The sequence below is a fragment of the Sander vitreus genome, chromosome 18 (assembly GCF_031162955.1).
Source record: "Sander vitreus isolate 19-12246 chromosome 18, sanVit1, whole genome shotgun sequence".
Classification (NCBI taxonomy): Eukaryota; Metazoa; Chordata; class Actinopteri; order Perciformes; family Percidae; genus Sander; species Sander vitreus.
Genome location: NC_135872.1, coordinates 6,345,648 through 6,366,286, shown reverse-complemented (window position 1 = coordinate 6,366,286; position 20,639 = coordinate 6,345,648). Strand labels below are relative to the sequence as shown.

The 20,639-nt window shown below is 39.9% G+C and overlaps 1 protein-coding gene across 5 annotated transcripts in view; it reads right to left on the bottom strand.

Moving 5' to 3' along the window:
• Window positions 1-633: 633 nt before the first annotated feature.
• Window positions 634-20,639, bottom strand: part of rasgrp3 (RAS guanyl releasing protein 3 (calcium and DAG-regulated)) — a 99,030-nt gene continuing 79,024 nt past the window's right edge. For 3 of the 5 annotated variants that reach the window (XM_078275104.1, XM_078275105.1, XM_078275106.1), the window contains exons 10-17: window positions 13,152-13,232; window positions 12,849-12,962; window positions 12,651-12,766; window positions 9,147-9,294; window positions 7,803-7,839; window positions 7,482-7,631; window positions 5,763-6,130; window positions 634-3,170 (exon numbers count right to left, since the gene is read on the bottom strand). In XM_078275104.1, coding sequence (XP_078131230.1) covers window positions 3,162-3,170; window positions 5,763-6,130; window positions 7,482-7,631; window positions 7,803-7,839; window positions 9,147-9,294; window positions 12,651-12,766; window positions 12,849-12,962; window positions 13,152-13,232 — 1,023 coding nt within the window. In that variant the 3' untranslated portion in view covers window positions 634-3,161. The remainder of the gene's footprint in view (window positions 3,171-5,762; window positions 6,131-7,481; window positions 7,632-7,802; window positions 7,840-9,146; window positions 9,295-12,650; window positions 12,767-12,848; window positions 12,963-13,151; window positions 13,233-20,639) is intronic. The other 2 variants (XR_013503451.1, XR_013503452.1) reach the window with 2 other exon arrangements.

The following is a 20,639-nucleotide window of genomic DNA, read 5'->3' as shown; positions in this document are numbered from 1 at the left end:
CAAACCAGGAGCCTCTACAGCCCAAACCTGAGGACTGTGCTAAGTCCTGCTGTGCCCTGCTATGCCCTGCTAGGTCCTGCTATGCCCTGCATTGCCCTGTAACACCCTGACTACTACCGCCTACCAAGAGCCTGGGTCTGTCCAAAGTTTCTCCCTAAAAGGAAGTTTTCCTCACCACTCAAGGTTTCTGCCTAACAGGGAGTTTTTCTTCGCCACTGTCGCACTAATTGCTTGCTCTTGGGGGATTACTGGATATGTTGGGTCTTTGCAAATTATAGTGTGTTCTAGACCTACTCTATCTGTAACGTGTCTTGCGATAACTCCTGTTATGATTTGATACTATAAATACAATTTAATTGAATTGAATACATGCCTGCAAGCAGGGGCTTTACACATGTATTTCTCACATTTGCAGTGCACTCCATTTTGTTTAGCCTGCCCCGTTTGCAGCCTCAGGTGGATGGGGACATGACTCAGTCACTCAGAGACTGACTTCACTACAAGAAAATAATACTCACCTGCAGGAATAGATGATCTTTTTTATTCTGAGTTAGGTGTGGAGCGGGAGCAATGCTGCCCTCGCACAAGAAAGTCTTGCTTTTTTAAATCATAAGCACAGACATTTTGTTCATCTTACTCAGTGTGTATATTTATTTCAATGCTTGCAATTGAATGCAATTATTACTTAATTTAATCTGTAAAAGATTATGTGAATGTCAAAATAGACCCACAGGCAATATTTTTACCCGGAGAGTAAAAGATATAAAATACCTAACAAAAACAAATCACATCAACAAGAAATACCATAGTAAAAATAATAAAATACAATTGACAATTATGTATATATTTGATTTTTATATGAATACATTTACTGTCATAAATTAAAAAAAAACATTTCTTAAAAGGAAAACTATTTAGCTTTTATCTTTAATAATTGAATTAATTTTTATTTTTTATTGCCACATTAAAATCACAGAAAAAAAACAGAAAACAGAGCAAAGAGGCCGTGTAAGTGTTGTCCAGCAGAAAGAAGCAGACCTGCCAAGACCAAATACAAATTTAATTTTCATTAGGAGGTGCAGGTTTGCTTTTTGTTTTTTTAGATTGAAATGCATCTACCATGCCAAAATGAAAAGTCAATCAAGTGTCCAATCATAGCTTGGGGGTGGGAGCATGGGCAGAGTTTATCTTCCCTTACAGGTCACAATAAAATAGTTTCCTGCGAGCCAGCTGGCAGAAGAGGCATTTAGATTTTATATGTTTGTCTGCATTTAATTATGATTTATTAAATGCATAGACCTACATAAAATAAAATACATACAATATGTAATTTGATTTGTATGTCAGGCAAGGGAGTCATCAAATTGTATGCTGAATTTATTATTATTTTTAGACAGTTTTATCTGCTCATGAAGGAGTAATTTTTTACCCTTAAGGCAATGGGAGAGTTTACCACACTGTAGTTGTTAGGTATAGATGTTGTATGAATTACATTACATTACATTCATATAGTTCATGCTTTTATCCAAAGCGACTTACAGTAAGTGCATTCACCCATGAAGATGTCACCCAGAAATTGCAAGAATAATACAAGTACATCAAATTCATCAAAGTCAAGTACCAGTGACTTTAATTGGACTCCAGCAGCCACCGGTAGCCAGTGCAGGGTGTGGAGGAGCAGTGTAGTGTTGGAGAAGTTGGGTAGGGTGAAGGCCAGCCAGGCTACTGCATTCTGGAGGAGCTGAAGAGGTTGGTTGGCACTTGCTGGCAGAGCACCCAGGAGGGGGTTGCAGTAGTCTAGACCCGAGATGTTAACAGCCTGATCCAGAACCTGCGTCACCTTCTGGGTGAGGAACAGACCTATCTTCCTGATGTTGTGAGCATATGCAGCTGTGGGTTATCACAGCAATATTGGCAGCAAAGGACAGCTGGTCAAACAGTGTCACACCCAGGTTCCTTGCAGTCCGAGCCGCAGACACCACAGAGTTCTCCATGGTAATGGAGAGGTTGTGGATGGGAGATGCCTTCCCTGGAAGAAAGAGCAGCTCGGTCTTGTCCAGATTGAGCTTCAGGTGGTGTGTCGACATCCACTGAGAGATGTCAGCCACCTGGGTTTTCATACCATGGAAAGGACAGAATTAGTTGTCATCTGCATAGCTGTAGTATGAAAAGCCATGTGAGTGAATAAGAGAGCCCAGTAACTTGCTGTACAGAGAAAAGAGGATGACACCTAGAACAGAACCTAGAGGTTCCCCAGTAGTGAGGCTACAAGGTTCAGACACAGAACTTCTTTAAGTTACCCTGTAAGTTCGGCCTTTGAGGTAGGATTGGAACAGGGAGAGTGCTGAGTCTGAGACTCCCAGTTCTTGGAGGATGGAGAGGAGGATCTGGTGGTTTACTGTGTCAAAGGCTGATGAAAGGTTCAGCAGGAAGACAACAGAGGAGAGAGAGGCAATACATTAAAAACATTGGCAATGAACACTCAGAAACATAATTTAACAGAATCCAGGGTTTTTCAGAACCGTCGATCTTCAAAGTTGTATACGTCGGATGGGTTGGATGCCCATAAAATTCACTTTCATTTAGACTTTCCCTTTTTTTAACTCACCATACACTTATGAACACACTCTCCCATATCCATCATGCTTTTTCCGATCAGTCCAACTTGGGAAATGACCATCAAGAACTTGCTTGCTGCACCCAATCTGGAATTAAAAAGCTGGCTTACATAAAGTAACTGGGTGACTAAACTGAATCCATTCCACACTATTGTGAAGTTTAAAAAATGTTTCTTCACTTTTTCAAGTGCTGATGTTATGTACATCCCGAATCAAACTCAGACGTAAATTACATTTTAGTAATCCACACTGATCCCAAGCCAATTATGCTGCCAAGGTGGAGGTCTCTTCATGTAATTAATGTGTTTAATTTTTGTGATCTCTGCCAGAAACCACACATTTTGTCCTTTCATGCAGCTACACGGCGTAGCTTGTAGCTTGTAGCTCTGCTTGTGTTGGCGACTAGAGAGGACATGATAACTCTAGGTCACTGAAGTGGGACCTCAGGCAACCCAGAATGTCCGCCAGAGAGAAGAGCTTCCTGGTCCCAGCCCCTAGGGGTTTTCTGGACCCCAGGGACTGGCCCTCACCAAAGTGATCAAGTCAGCTGTCCTGGAGAGGGAGAGCAGATATATTTAGTCATTTGTATCTGGAATTATGGAAATGTTACTTAACCACTTTATTGTAATCTTGGTTTCAATGTGTTTAAATGAATTTCTGGCAACATGATGTCCTGCATAATACATGATCTTCACTGTCATGATCATCTTTTCTTATTGATTTGCATGCATATCGGTTTCTACATCTGTCTGGAGACTCCACAGCCATGTTTTAGCCTTCTCCACTACTGGTGTTGTGACATTTGCCCTGGACCTCTCCCTCAACCATTTCCAAAAGTGAAAAGGATTTTTAATGAATTAGTATTCGCTAGCCGACGCCATGACAGACAACGTGAGGATTTTTTAATATTCTCCAGAAGAAGAGCGCCACATCTTATAAGGAGCCACAGGTTGCCTGCACTCGGCATGACGATGGATTCCGAGTAGAGCTTTCGTCAATTGAAAGCCTTCTTAATAATCTCCTTCTACAGCATGACTCTCTTGGCCCAGTACTTTCTCTTGAGGACTGCTCCTGGGCTACAGTGGTAAAGAAATGGGGAAAGGGGCTCCATGTTCTCTCCCTCTATTCGATCCCAGTGTGGAGGATAGCAGTGATGTTACTCTCCCACTATGGAACATTTTTGCTCCGCTAGCCAAGTTAGCTGATGATGAAGTCCCCAATACAACTCTCCATCCTGCAAGTGTCCTGGGAGCTGTCCCGACACCTGTCTCTCCAACCAACAAATCTGTTTCCGGAAGGAAAGCGACTTAAGTTGCAAGTCCATGCTCCAAGCTGTCTGATGCGCCAAGTACAACCAATGCTGAGGCTAATCCAACTAGCCTACCTGGACACCCAGCCTCCCAGGGTAATGCAACGCCAGGGCTAATCTGGTTATTTTAGCTGAGCGACAACATCCTTCCAGACTACCCACATCCAACAGCTGTGTGGATAACAGCACCCCTGAGTTGTTAATAGTAGGTAATTCCATTGTTAGGTATTTAACCCTTCCATCTGCTATAACCTGATGTCTCTCCAGTGCACAGGTGCAAAATGATATTGCTTTGTCTGTAGATACAAGGAAACCTGCTGTATTACTGCTTTTGGACCTCACAGTGGCTTTTGATACGGTGGACCATGCAGTCCTCTCTTGCCCTGATCATTGTGTAGGCATCCAAGGCTCTGCACTTAAATGGCTTAGCTCCTATTTGGCCAATAGGAGCTTCTTTGTAATGACTGGTGCCTCTCCTTGTCACCTGCTCCTCTCTCTTGCAGGGTACCACAGGGTTCAATTCTTGGCCCCATCCTGTTTTCCTTATATATGTTGCCTTTAGAGGCAATTATAGGCAAGCATAATTTCATTGTTATGCAGATGATTTGCAAATTTGTTTGCCTATGAAACAAAATGACAGTGTCACACTAAACTCCTTGCTTAGTGTATTAATTATATTAGGCCGTGGTTGTCACATAACTTCCTAATTTAAATGAAGATAAAACTGAGTGTATTATCTTCAGTACTTCTTGCATGTCAAACGGTCCAGTTTTGAGTTCGGGTGCTCTGGCTTCATACATTAAGCCAGATGTCAAAAGTCTGGGGTGATGTTTGACTGACACGAAATTTGACAAGCAGATTAGCAATGTTGTTAGAATTAGCTTTTTTCTGCTTTGTGTCCTGGCTAAAGTTCTTCCTTAACAGGATCTAGAGAAGGCGGTTCACACCTTTATTAGTTCAAGGCTGGATTATTGTAATGCTCTATATGTGGGTCTCAATCAAACCTCCATCTCGCACCTTCAAGTTGTGCAAAATGCTGCTGCTGCTCTATCTAGATGTGCACACATTACCCCCGTTCTCTACACCCTCCACTGGCTCCCAGTGCGTTTTAGAATCGATTTTAAGATTTTAATGTTTGTTTTCATGCCTTAAATGGCCTGGCCTGGTATTTGTCTGAGATTTTAACCCTTCACAAGCACAATAAGTCATTGCGCTCATCCAATCAACTGGTTTTAGAGGTCCCAAGATCAAGGTATAAACTGTGGGGTGATCGGGCTTTCGCCATCCGCACTTTTACAGATGTAGCTCTTTTTTAGATCCAAACTCAAAACCTTTTTATTTAAATTGTTTTTAATACAGAGTAGCAGGGTGACATTTTCCCTCTCCTCCTCCTGTTTCTATGTAACCCTTTCTGATTTTATTGTTTTCTATATTTTATTCTTTTTATTATATGTTATGTTTTTTACTCTTGGTTCTTGATGTAAAGCACTTTGAATACCTGCTGGCTGCTGTAAAGTGCTATAAAATAAAGGTTGGTTGGTTGATTGATTGATTGATTGATTGATTGATTGATTGATTGATGTTTAGGCAAACAACAGCACAAAAAAAGCCTGCCCTGTGCAATGTTTTGGTGTCTGCTTTCAGAGTCATAGATCTGTTACTCAAACTTGACTTCCTGGATCTTATGTCATGTCTCACTGGCACCTGAAAAGGTTCCATTTCACAATCTAACATTGCCAGACTAATGTTGTCTCAATATGTACAGTGTATAGTAATGCTTTATTGAGTGTTACACATGACACCTTTAAATAAAAACCGACAGCCTTTTTTCTTACCTTCCCTCTGTATGTAATCCCGTTGTGTACAAGCTCTCCTAAGACGGCGGACTTCTCCCGAGAGTCCATGCTGCACCATGCAGACACTGTCTGCTCCTTCTGGTTTTCCCAGCAGGCAAAACCTTTACTTTTGGATGTTTTCCTGTGAGTCCTGTATTTCATTTTGGGGAAGGTGTGTGAGCCGCCATTTGTGGCCCCCCAGTTGTGTTCGGGCCACAGGGGATCGGTCTGGGTGGCCTGGCTGGTGGTAGCCCTCTGCAGGCGCACAGAGATTCTCTGGGCTGACCCAGTCATCAGGGTGATGGACTGAGAGTCCAGAGCTGGACCTGCTGATGTGACTACTGGGAACGCAAACACCTCATCCTCATCTGAAGGTGAGAACAAAGAAAATTATTAAAGGGGTGATAGAATGATTATATAGGGTATTTCACACTGTTCCTTAAGGTCTCCTAATAGGGTATGTAACATTGGTTGGGCTGAAAATGTCCCAGTTGCTATTCTTTGGGCCCTTATGCATCCCTGTGGAATGTCTCTATTTGGAACGACAGCTTTTCTTCCAAATATGGTATGCTCATGAATATTTAGATGAGCTGCACGCTGATTGGTTGAGGAACCACATACATATACATTGGAGACGAGACAGCAGGTCTCATATTTCAGACACTGCAACGTCATACATTGTTTGTCTGCTATTTCGTTATTAAATTCACTTCTGAGACTTTTTAATGCGAGAAATCAACTATATATAGCTGAAATATGGGCTGTTTTTTTCGAAAATTGTTGGCTAATTGCAAAGTTGGTAAGACGTATTTGACTTCAGGAGCTCCAGACAGTCTGACGAGAAAGCGGGAGCCTGCTGGGCCCGATACCCAGGGGAAAGTCACCGTTTCTGCGGAGCTGGCCGGCTGCCGGCATAACTATCATATATTCACAGTTTGAATTTTGTCAAGGCATGTATATCACAGCTACCCTAAGGTCTTTCAAGGTCTTTCTTTCAATTTCAATTTAAGGCATTTTTGTGAATTTGAGGGGTTTCCTTAGGAGGAGCTGCTAGCTAGGCTATGTGTCCCATTTAATCCTATGGGAAAAGATTGCCGCTACACTTTCGGCATAACTACCGGCGAGGCAGTAACCCAGGCAGCACCGGCCGCTGAATTCCGACACACAGTCGGACAAAATTTGAAATTATCCATCAGTTTTTCGTAAAACGCCCCATATTTGACCTCTACATAGTTGATTTCTCACATAAAAAAGTCTCAGGAGTGAATTTAGTGATTAAATAGCAGATGAACAATCTATACAATTTCTGAGATCCGTGCGACCTATTCAGAAGACTACAACTATGTAAATGTTGGGGTGTGACAAAGATACAGTTGACGACAACTCGGTGGTTCCTTGATATTTGCCCGTTTTCAGAGGCAGTTTCAAATTGTGAGATTTGCAGAGGAAAGAGGTGTCAATGGGATTTTGAGGTTCTATGTATGTCCTATTTACCCTCTAAACTCGGTATTCAACTATGACAAGGTAAAATCGGTTTTGCATTCTATCACCCCTTTAACAAATAACATTTTCATCATAGTATAAAATCAACTTCTGTTAAATCTGATGTAAAATAACTTCAACAAGTCTTTGTAACTAAAATTTGCTTTATATGTATAAATTCATTTTTCTATGCTGTTTGTGTCACTTTGTTCAGTAACTGTCTTTGCTGAAAATTACCTCCACAGGTGGGCACTGCCGGGCTGCTGGGCAGTGAGCTGTGGGTCAGTCTGGCTGGTGAAACGCTGCTCAGAGAGCTGGAACGGATCAGCTTCCTACAGGCCAGAACCAGCAGCTCCCGACACTGTTTATGACAGTTAACACCACAGTCTGCAAAGGAAATATAGACACATCAGCTTAAAATCAGAGCAACTGTGTTCTAAGCTTCAAGACAGATTATTGCCAGATTACATTGCAGTACTTATAATAACTAACATTTAGCATGTTCAAATGTATTACATTTTTGGATGGTCTTTACAGAATAATGCAATATAACAATACCTTTGCACTTGTAGCCCTGTTTGATGATTCCCCAGAGCTGCAGATCCAGAAATGTAAGGAAAGGAGAGGTAGGTACAGAAAATTCAACATTAGAAAATAAAAGCATGGCAGCATGTCCCTAATGCCAAGTCTACTACTGACTTACAGTGTACTACTACATTTACCTGACAGAGAAATGTTACTGGTTTACGTTGCAGATTCAGATCTTACTCACAAAATTTTTTTTTTAAATGTGGAGTAATCACAGATATTTGCCTCACAGACTCATGGCGCCACCCTTCATGCCCAACCCGTTCTCATTCTGAACTCGTAAAATAAGGACGTTTGGACGATGTCTGTCAGCGTCTGATGCGACGAAAAAGGTGTCTTTCAGCGTGTTTGTGTAACGCACCGGGGAGAGCAGCAGTTAGATAGTATTTAGCGAGTAGTATGTAAGGGCAAATTTCCGCGTAAAGGGGTTGGGGGGGTGGATGGGTCAAACACAGGACTTTCACCCAGGAGAGCGGGGTTCACGTCCCGCTTGTCACGCTTGCTATAGTCGTTTTTTATTTTTTCCTCCCACATCTCACAGAACCGTACGCCCACCCACGACCCTTTCCTAAACATAACCGTCCCATAGATCCCGCGTGTCACGGAACCATAAGCCCACCCAGGACCTTTTCCTTAACATCAAAAGGGACGCCAATAGTCCTGATCAAGCGCATTTACTTATAGCGCTAAAGGGACGGCAATAGTCCCAAACAAGTGGGTTTACTTAAAGCGCTAAAGGAGACTTTTAGCGTCAATAAGAACGACAAAGGCACCTGATCAAGCGTCCATATTTTATAAGATGGGTGTGAAAATGTGTTGTCATGCCTGTTATGAGAGCCAATCAGAAAATACAGTGATAGACTCACACACATTGGCCTCATAGAGACAGCAAAAACATTTTAGTGAGTTTCATCTTAGCCAAATGCTCTAAAAGAATTTAAGATGGGCTTTTACTGTGTACAGAAGAGCCAGCATTATGGCAGCCTCAACCTTTATTGCGCGGTTGTGTAGTTTTATTCACATCTGTATAAACTGCATCACATTTCAAATGCCAATTGGGTTCATTGGGTACAAGGAACACCCAATACAAGTGTACAGCAATACACCCACCAAATGTGAAGTAGATTGGATGAACAATTCTCGAGATATTTGAAGGACACACACAGAGAGAGTCCTCGATTTATAGTTATTATATTAGACTGATTGGCTCAAGGCAGGCCTGTAAGTTTAATTGCAATGTTTGCAAATTTTCATTGCTTTGAGGAAAATTAAGGAGACCTGAAAAGTGCAGTAATATAATCTTAAAATACACACAAATCCAGCACAGTGTTCACAGAAGGTGGGCTTCAAGTACGTCATCTCCTGGAAGCTGTGGATGAAACCTGGACCCATCTTACACTGGAGCAGTGGGTTGGCCCGGAGGAAATATGCCATCATCTCATCCTTACTGATCAATCCATCTCTGAAAGAAGGAGAAGCAGAAATGGTAAAAAAAAGAAGTTATAACACCTCAAAACAAATTAATCTGTTTGTCAGAGACTTCAGATACTGGCGCAGAATCTGCATGTGGTGGAGAATAGAATGATGCAAATAAAGTCACATCTGAGCTTTGTTCCTTCAAGAGAAGACATTGCTTGAAGCTGGAAATGTTATATGATTTTGAAAGTGGCTACACTACCCGGAAATTATTTGGAAGTGTGGAGCATGATGCTGTGACTAGGTTGGACTAAAAAATACAGTTGCTGTAGGTAATTATTTTAACATCTACACTCACCAGTGATGGGAATAACGGCGTTATAAATAACGGTGTTACTAACGGTGTTACTAACGGTGTTACTTTTTTTCAGTAACGAGTAATCTAATTGATTACTCTTCCCATCTTAATAACGTCGTTACCGTTACTGTCAAAAAATGAGGCGCGTTACTATATTTGAAGCTGTTGTTTTCATCAGACCAATTAGATCTCTGAGTCTAAGCTGAGAGGCAAATACTTTTTTTTACTGTTCTTCCTTGGTTAGTGGGCAGTGCACGACACAAGCGCATACATGCTGACAATTGGATGAGGTTGAGTAAAATGTCAAGGTAAGCCAATCAGAGGTAGAGTTGGGCGGGTGTTCGAAAGCACGCATAGTCAGAATCACAACAAACAACACAAGCGAGTCAACGAGAGAGAGAGACAGGTATGGCATTATGAGATCAAGGAGAGGGTTAACTTTTCCTGCTACAGATTTCCCACCATGGTCAGAAAGAACAGGGGAGACACTTTGTTTCTCTATGACTCTAGAGTCACTACTCGCTCCAAAGCTAATCGCCGTCACTCTCTCACATCTCCCTCGCTCTATCACCTACTACCCACACACACACACACACACACGCCGGCCCGACGCACACACCAGCGCACAAGTATAAACATAAACGTAAAAAGTGATAAACATCACTTACGTTATTTGCACTACAAAGAGTGTAGATATTTGTTATTAGGGCCCGTGCACCGACAGCGGCAAAGGCCCTATTAAAACTGAAGGAATTATTATTACGGCAAATGAATTGCCTTTTTTAGGGGCTTATCATATTCAAAAACTCACCAAAATTGGCGGTCGCATCAAGTCTGGTGAAAATTTACGTATTTTAAGGGTTTCGGGAATAGGCACACAAAAATGGCTCGCTAGCGCCCCCTGCAGTACGTTTAACGTAGACTCACGAAACTTGGTACACATCTGTAGCATGTCCAGACGTACAAGAAACGTCACTGGAGCCTTACCCTAAACCCAACAGGAAGTCCGCCATTTTGAATTCAAAGTTCGAAATTAGTGCCATTTTGTCCATTTCCACGTCGTACTTTAACAAACTCCTCCTAGAGATTTCATCCGATCAACTTCAAATTTGGTCTGTGCCATCTTAAGATGTTAAAGATGAAAAGTTGTTCTTCATAGGGCATGGCCGTGGCGGGGCGGCCATTTTGTGTGTTTCGCCATCAAAACAGGAAGTGGGTGTAACTTGAGTGTACATTGCCCAATTGGCTCTAAACTTTTCAGGATTCATAAGACTCTAACTCTGAGGACATTTACCAGACAACATTGACTCAAAGTCATAGCCTAACCCTAACCCTTAGTGGCAACAGGAAGTAGGCCTAGAAGTCAAGGTGCTAGACTTTAACAAACTCCTCCTAGAGATTTCATCCCATGGACTTCAAATTTGGTCTGTGTCATCTAAACACCTTAAAGATGAAAAGTTATTAAAAGAAAAACTTTTCGTCTGCTTGAAATTTCCCACAATCAACAAGAGTCCAGGCCTGAGGACATATACAGGCCAATATTGACTTTTGGTTATAGCGCCTCCCGCTGGCAACAGGAAATCAGCCTTATATGACAAACATCTTCTGATTTACATGAAACTTATAATGTGTGGTCTACCTGTGATACTAAGCCGCCCCCTATACTTTAACCATGCTCACTTACTCAAACCACGCCCCTTTCATAACATTTGAACCGTTTAAGGTAGAGTCTTGTGTGAGGTGTCATTGAACTCAGCAGAGAGTTCCTTCTTCTTTGGTTATGGTTTGGCCCGCCCCATATACTTAAGCCACGCCCCCTTTCATAACATTTTAACCGTTTAAGGTAGAGTCTTGTGTGAGGTATCACTGAACTCAGCAGAGTTCCTTATTCATTGGTGATGGTTTGGCCCGCCCCCTATGCTTAAGCCACGCCCCTTTCATAACTGGTGACCCGTTTAAGGTAGAGTCTTATGTGAGGTATCAATGAACTCAGCAGAGACTTCCTTTTTTATTGGTAAAGGTTTGCCCTGCCCCCTATGCTTAGGCCACGCCCCCTTTCACAGCTAATGAACTGTATGACATAGAGTCTTGTATCATCATTGAACTCAGCAGGGAGTTCCCTTTTCATTGGTGACAATTTGCAGTGTCTGAGTGCCACGCAAATGCACGGTCGCAAGGAGCGATGTCTGCTACAGTGTACATTGTCATATCAGCTTGAAATTTCCCACAATCAACAAGAGTCCAGGTCTGAGGACATGTACAGGCCAATATTGACTTTTGGTCATAGTGCCGTCTGCTGGCAACAGGAAATCAGCCTTATATGACAAACATCATCCGATTTACATGAAACGTATAATATGTGGTCTACATGTGATACTGAGCCGCCCCCTATACTTTAACCACGCCCACTTACACAGGCCACGCCCCCCCTTTCATAACATTTGAACCGTTTAAGGTAGTCTTGTGTGAGGTGTCATTGAACTCAGCAGGAAGTTCCCTTTTCATTGGTGAAGATGTGCAGTGTCTGAGTGCCGCGCAAGTGCACGGTCGCAAGGAGCGGCATCCAGTAACCCCATCGCGAGCAGAGGCGTGAGGGCTCGTCCAATGCTGCTTGCAGCTTTAATTGAATTTTGGTATAGTGTTTAACAAGCATAATTTAATTTTGCCCAGTTGTGGCCTGTTGAGGTGTTGTTTTATTTGTATGGATCCACTATATAAACATATCTACATACATGGCATTTGATTGGAGGCTAGTCTCACTTTGTCCCACAGCAACATTAAAATAGTATATATAATATTCAGATTTATCGTAGATAATTGAACATGCACATGTATTTTAAGTTCCGTTAAAGAGGGGTGGAGGTGAGGTCACATTTGAGCATTTAAAAATGTACTTGAAAGTAATGCAATACTTACTTTCTGAAGTAACTAGTTACTTTCATAATTTGTAACTGAGTAACTAATTTAGTTACTTTTCCGAAGAAGTAACTAGTAACTGTAACTAATTACTTTTTAAAAGTAACTTGCCCAACACTGACACTCACTGATCTTTGTCCAAAACGCAGAAGGAGTCCAGGAAGGGAAAATTAGCAGCGATGCTCTTAAAGTCCTCTTGAGAAATATAGCCATCATGGTCATGGTCATAATTCCTGAACACAGACTTCCCAATGACAAGAAACAAATTAGACACATACATCTCTATTTCTGTCTATCCAGTAGCTGTGTTTATGTTGTCTACTCACATCCACCACCTTCCTGATGTGTTTATTGACCACACAAGGGTCTGGTTTGGTGGTGACCCCAGAGGCCCAGTCCAGTGGGACCAGGAGCTTGTTGGGAGTCGTTGGAGAGGTGGGCTGTAAGGAAGGACACAGTATATGTACACAGGACTTATTTCAGCCAATATGCTGTTACACCCCAAATACAGATTCCCAATTCGACCAATAGTTCCACTGGAGCAAAACGTATCAAGTTTGTTAAAATCGCACACACTCAGTGTGAACAAACCTGAACACAAAATACAAACCATTTCAGCTGAAACTTACCAATGATTTGGGGTTACGTGGTTCCCTTAGCAATGACAGCTCATAAATCTCATCTTCGGTGTAGTAAAGGTCTAAAGAAAGCTGAAAATACAAGGGTTTGGATATACTTTTTCTTGTTAATTTTACAGATTTTTTCTGTATTTTTTAAATACATGGAAACACCAATAAATTAGAAAAATAAATTGTGAATTTAAATGTCTAATGTAAAATAACAGAAAAAACCTGTAGCTGTGAATAAGCATAGCATTTCCATTAATTTAAAGAAAATGTAAATTTTTTCACATAAAATGACTTTTAAAATACATTCAAAATGTATCATATTTTCACAAATATTATTTTTTTATTTAAAAGATAAAACTGTTACATTTAAGTTTAATAATGTAAAAACACTGCTACAAGTATATACAATTAGTGGCAATTAACAGCAACAAAAAGTATTTTTTTTGTCATTTTACATAGAATACTTGTAAATTGACAAATATCTCGTACAATTATGGACATTTTGAAAACAAAAACCTTGAATAATTGCTTTTTTAATCACATTGTTATATATACACATTGTTAAACTGTCTATAAGCATTATTAAACTGCCAAAATACAGTTTTTATCATTTAAAACAGCCAAAATCACTGTAATTACACACACAGAGAAGAAAATGTATTTTTTTCACATAAGTCTGTAAAAACACTATCAGAATGTATAATGTAATATATATATATATATATATATATATATATATATATATATATATATATTCACAAATATTTTATTTAAGAGATAAAACTGTTTGATACGGTAAAAACATTGCTAAAAGTAGGTGCAATTAGTGACAATTGACAGTAAAAGATTTGTTCAGTAATTTTATATGGATTTGCTTGTTAATTTACTTAAATTGCCACATTTACATTTTATATTACAGTATAGTATTATATATTATTAATTTATGTTAGAATAGAGACCAGAAACCCCTTTTGATTTATACTATTTGTTAAAGGAGACCTATTAAGCTTTTCTGTGTTTTCTGTCATATCTATGATGTTACAATGGCAGATGTTCATGCTAAACATGGCCAAAGTGTCAAATAATGAGGTAAACATATTTAAAAGAAATCCATGTGAGCCAAAACCTCAGATTGCCCACTGTTCAGAATTGTTTTCAAAAGTTTTCTTTACTCTGGGCTCCGTGTGACGACACACTGAGCCGGTTTCCTATATCTGGTATTTGCTGCTGGCTGAGCACACAGGTCACACCCACGAAGCACAGGAACAGCGCTGCCCCATCAGCTCAGTCTATCCGGAAAGCACAGGACAGAACTGAGCTGGAGCTTGTTCAGTGTGTCTAACAGAAAGTGCTTTTACGGTTATGAAGGAAAGGTATATATTTTCTGGTTTTCCCTCTGAAGTCCTCTGGCAGCTCTGCCTCAACTCTGTGATTTATGAAGTTTCCTGATGGACAGATAGCTTTACTTGTTGTAAATGCTAGCTGTTGCTAATGATAGCTTGCAGCAGCTGCTGTTATAAGCTGGCTCTGAACCAGCAGTCCAAAGCATCTGTACTAATGTTAATGTTGGTGTTTACATCTCTAACACCCCCCCGGAGCATTAAGCTTCCAGTCTGGGTCAGAATCAGCAGTAGGATGGATAGAAGCACAGCAAACGGAGCTAACTAGTTAGCAGAAGCTGCCATACAGGGATCACAGAACTACAATATAGGGCTTCAAATGCAGCATCATACAGGCCCTTTTGTTAAGTCAAACATTTCAGCTTACAGAATTGTCCACCCCCCCCAACAAAAAAGTCCAACTAAAATCCTTCATAAAACAAAAACATTTAATTTACATTACTGATAGCATTTTCAGATATATTATTTAAACCCAACTGGGTCGGCATAAAGCAATGAATGTTGGCATTTTACTTTGATAGGACTGTAAGAGAAATGAAAGGCTAATACAAAATGGTGGTATACCATACAGTAAACTTCCATGTACAATTCAAACACTTCCTCACTTTCTTGATTCAATTTTATATTTTATGACTTTCTAAAGTCAAGTTTGTGTATCTGTGTGCGCTGGAGTTACTTGGTATACAAAATAGATGAAAATCCATGCAGGGAGAGAGACAGGAATGTGATACAAACAAAACCCAAGCAAAATATTTTAACATATCTTGTTAAATGGTTTGTATTATAACTATTTAAACACCATACAGTCTTAATAAATCCATTTCTATGCCAGTTTACGGCATGCAAGCCCAAAGTAAAAAATGTTGGACTCTTCTGACTTCATAGTACAAAACCTCTGGATGAAGTTAAGAAACCACTAAGCTTTTCAAGGTAGCTCAATTGGAAAGCATAATTAACGCCAAACAAAATCATCAGTATATCTATTCAAGGTCTGTGACACATTAAAACCTGATGGTTGAGTATGAATGACATGTGATCAGTTTGAAAAAGGTGATTCCTGCAGGCACTTGCTCCTCATTGACCTCTGCCACCAGAGCCACTGCACCTTCCTGGTATGTCTCCAACATCCTGAAAAGGGAATACATATTCAGTGTGTGTTCACATATTGTACAAAATATGTTGATGTCTAGAGGTCGACCGATTAATCGGCCGGTTTTTGGCATTTTTTTACATAATCGGCATCGGCCAATATCCCAGTATATCAAGCCGATTAATAGGCAGGCACATCTGCGGGCAGCCTAGTGTTAAAAACATGAATAGGCAACATTTTTTACAGCGCACCCAGACCAGCTGCCTCCAGCCCCTCCCCTCGTGAAGTCTTGCTGTGTGTCTCGCGCAGTCACTTCAGGATCAGATGCTGGCGTTAGCAGTAGCATGCTGCTGGTGTTCCTGCCTTGGGATTAACTGTACTAATGAAACCATACAAAACACCGTAGCCACAGCGCTGTGGAAGCTCCCCGAATGTCATTTATCAGAGTCTGGTTGTTACCCCTGTCTGTGGAAGTCTCATCCACTCTTATAACGGAGCTAATTATTTTGTAAGTTGTAAGTTTGTAGGTACAGACATCCATTGTGGGCGTTCATGGCAGTTTTTCTTATTTATATCGTATTGACCGAAATTACGGAATGTATTGTGATATAAATTTTGGCCATATCGTCCAGCCCTAGTCATTTTATTATATAAAATAATAAAAATCAGAATTTCATAAAATTCGGAAACAGCAGCTGCAACATTTTTGGATTTTAGTCAGCCTTTCATACTAACTTTATCTGATAAACCCAAGATTACTACTAGATTATATATGTGGCAACAAGATGAAAAATGGAATTGTGGAGGATTAAATATTGTACTCTGTTCACAACAAATAAGTAACCTTTACAACAGCTGTTCAAGATCAAGTTCAAGAAGGCCTCTTACCAGCATCAACGGCTCTTTTAAGAGAGGGCCTCATTTTTTCTCATGGCACCTGGAACTTGTCCACCCACATGCTGCTGCCACATGCAATGGTTATTTGACTGGGGGAAGACAGGGCTTGGGCAGTTTCTCCCTCAGATGAAGAGGTGGCTGGCTGGGTCTTCTTGATTCTGCATATAAGCACAGAACAAAAAGTATAGTTAAACCTCAATAACGAGACATTATTTTGCTATGTCATTATTAGATATTAATGCATATTAGATTCAGTTATTAAGATATACACAAAATATTTACATAAAAAATGAGAGAGCTAAAATGCAGCTTAAGCATTTCTTTCTATGTGTTTGTGGCACTGGTTTAACTGTATGCCTGTGGAATCGGCAAGTTAACTTACATATGCTTTTGAAGTGCACCCACTGTCATAAAAGCAGCACAGCTTTCGACATGTCCACAGTGAAATGTAATGTTTTTCAAGATGCATTATATGAATGTTAACATGAAAAATAAACCAAGAAATCGATGCTTTGCAGAACTTACAAACCTTAACGTTACAAGTGTATGTCACTTTTGATAAGCTAACGTTAATGTTAGCTTAACTTGGAAGGAGTTTGTTTTGCAACTTTTATTATCACTAAGTGGCCTAATACCGTTCTGTAAATCTTTTGCTACCGTTTCTTTAAAGAACTGAATAGGTTTGGTTAGTTAATAGAAAGCATTTTGTTTATTAAAACACTTACATGAAATGTGTTCAATGCTGCTCCAATCCTTCAATGGCGCCCCACTCCTCCACGTCGCAAAAAATGTCTCGTTGTGAAAAATACTCTTCCTCCAGCAATGTTTCTTACTGGATTTTGGCTGTTTTACCATAAAATCTCCGTTGCACAGCTCTGAATCGATTTTGTTTATGACATTGTTCATTTCAAACAGTCAAATGTAACGTTAACGTTACAGAAAGCCGCCCAAGAAGATCACATAACCGACTACCTACTTGTGAACTTCATTCCATTTCAAATAACCGCCTGTCTGCCGCAACCTGAACCCTAAAGCCACTGTCTCTGTTAAAATAGATGACTTATAGCCTGTGATTATGAAAATTGAAGTTGCTCATTTAATTGTATATATATATATATATATATATATATATATATATATATATATATATATATATATATATATCCAAGCATTACTGTCATTATTTTGTATGTAAAGTGATACAAATAAAGATTGATTGATTGAATATTGATGCCATCCAATGAAGCACTTCACACACTATGTTGCTTTTCTCTTTTCAAGCAAATCAAAACCTATTAGATATATTGTGTGTGTAAACTGACAAAAAGCATAAAAGCACTGCAGTAAATATTGAATATGTTTTACCAGTATGTCACCAGGTTGTAATAAAATATTTCTGGCTACTGTGTTTTAGTATACTTCAACTAACTGTGCACAAACTCATAAAGACACATGCCTTTGGTGTGAGAAACCTCGGTTCAAATCCTACTGCGATACATCCACCATTGTGCCCTGAACAAAACGGGTTACCTAGTTTCTCCAGAGATGTGACCTCTGACATATATAACAATTGTAAGTCACTTTGGATAAAAGTGTCAGCTAAATTAGTAAAATATAAAATATATTTATGTATAATTTCTGTGCACTTTTGAAGTGTGTTTTGCATCTGGCATTTCCTCAGAACTCTGACTTGACTTATTACTTATTATCACAAAGCCCTGGTAGCTCTGATTAAATGGAAATACTTTTACCTGACGGAAACAAATGCTCTTGAGCAAGGCACCGTATGTATATCCTGCTTTCCCACATAGCATGAATACTTTCATTAAAACATAATCAACTCTTGAAAGGTAGTTGTGATGGGACAATATGACTTGATATGATGGCAATCAATCAATCAATCAACATTTATTTATATAGCACTTTACAGTAACCAAAAGGTATCCAAAGTGCTTCACATCAGAAACCAAGACTAAAACACGCATCATATAACATATCATACAATAAAAAAGAATGACACATAGAAACAATAAAATCAGAAAAGATTACATAGAAATAGGAGAGGGAAATTGTCACACCACTACTACGTATTAAAAGCCTTTCTAAACAGATACGTTTTGAGTTTAGACCTAAAAAGCTCTACATCTGTAGTCGTCCGAATTTCAGGGGGTAACTTGTTCCAGAGTCTCGGGGCAGCGACTGCAAAAGCCTGATCACCCCACCGTTTGTACTTTGACCTTGGGACTTCTAAAACCCGCTGATTTGAGGACCGCAAGGACGCAGGGTTAAAATCTCGGACAAATACTCCGGGGCCAGGCCATTTAAGGCCTTGAAAACAAACAATAAAATCTTGAAATCAATTCTAGAATGCACAGGGAGCCAATGTAGGGTGTAGAGAATGGGAGTGATGTGTGCACGTCTATATGTATTTGTTAAAAAGCGAGCAGCAGCATTTTGTACAAGTTGAAGGCGTGAGATGGAGGTTTGATTCAAACCAACATAAAGAACATTACAGTAATCCAACCTTGAACTAATTAAAGCATGAATAGCCTTTTCTAGATCATGTCTGTTAAGGAAGGGCTTAACTTTAGCCAGGACACAAGCTGGAAAAAGCTCATTCTAACAACATTGCTAATTTGCTTATCAAATTTCATGTTGCAATCAAAAGTAACCCCCAGAGTTTTGACAGCTGGCTTAAGGTATGAAGCCAGGGCTCCCAAACTCAAAGCTGGACCGTTTGGCATACCTGAAGTACTAAAGACGATACACTCAGTTTTAGCTTCATTCAAATGAAGAAAGTTTTGTGAAAGCCACAACTTAATATCATTAATACAGCTAAGCAGGGAGTCTAGTGCGACACTGTCATTTGGTTTCATAGGCAAATAAATTTGTAAATCATCTGCATAACAATGAAAAGACAGGTTATGTTTTCTTATAATAGCCGCTAAAGGCAACATATATAAAGAAAACAGGATGGCAGCCCTGCTAGTATGGGGTTTTGGCATTATGTGGGCATGGATGCATCAGTCAAGCACTGTTGAAAATCGTGTTAAAAATATGTCAACTACTACATTCACACTGCAGGCTTTGTTTATTGCCCATATCACATTTTTTGATTGACTGTCCTATTTTTAAATGTGCCTGTTTTATTAGACTGTAGTGTAAACTTGCCACAGCCTGAAAGAAGATGCAAAGACATGCCACATGATTTTTGTGGCCAGCGGCATTAAAGCACTCCAAGAAAGGGCAACATTCTCAAAATGTACTTTTGTAATACCATTACCAACATATTTTGAACCTTGTCATGTGTTTATGTGAAAGAAATAGTAATTTAAAGCTGTCTGATAATTGCACTTAAGTAAAAAAGTACAGTAACTGGAGGTTGCCGCTTGCTTCGGCCCCTTTAGGCGCATTTGCTCAGGGATCACTTCAGCCCCCTGAGTTTAAGACCCCTAATCTAGAGTGACATCAAAGTCGCATGAATTCTGATTTGACTGTCAGGACTGATGTAACATCTCAAAAAAGCCTAGCTGTATCTAATTTTGATTACGCAGCCCAAATTCGAACTAGAACAGATTACATATCTGTGACTTATTGTTATAACAGCTGGTCTGAGTCACAAAGAAAATCTGCGGTCTAAACACACAACAAACCACTGGTACTACTTTCAAAATAACTACTCTGTGTGTTACAGCATTAAAGCATTATATAATGTTCTGTCATTCAGAATTTATAATTTCATATGTGTCTGTCTGCCTTCATAAATTCCAATCTGGACAGTGAAATTGGGATATTTGGCAGGAACAACAAAATTCTTAATAAAAAGGTTTTCAAATCCAACCACATGGAGAGGCTTTTCCATGTGAGGAATTGTAAACAACTTCTTGGATTGCAATATCTTGGAAATGTATGAAACAGCACGAAAGACTTGAAAGGGTTAAATCAGGAACCATTCTGTAGACAATCAGAATTCAGAGTCGTTAACAGATCTGCCAGGTGCAGACAGCGGGTCAACTTCAGGTCAACTTCAAAGACAACTCTCATTTCTGCAAAGTCAGTAGCAGGAGATTTGGGACATGTGACTCTAAACGTGTGAAACTA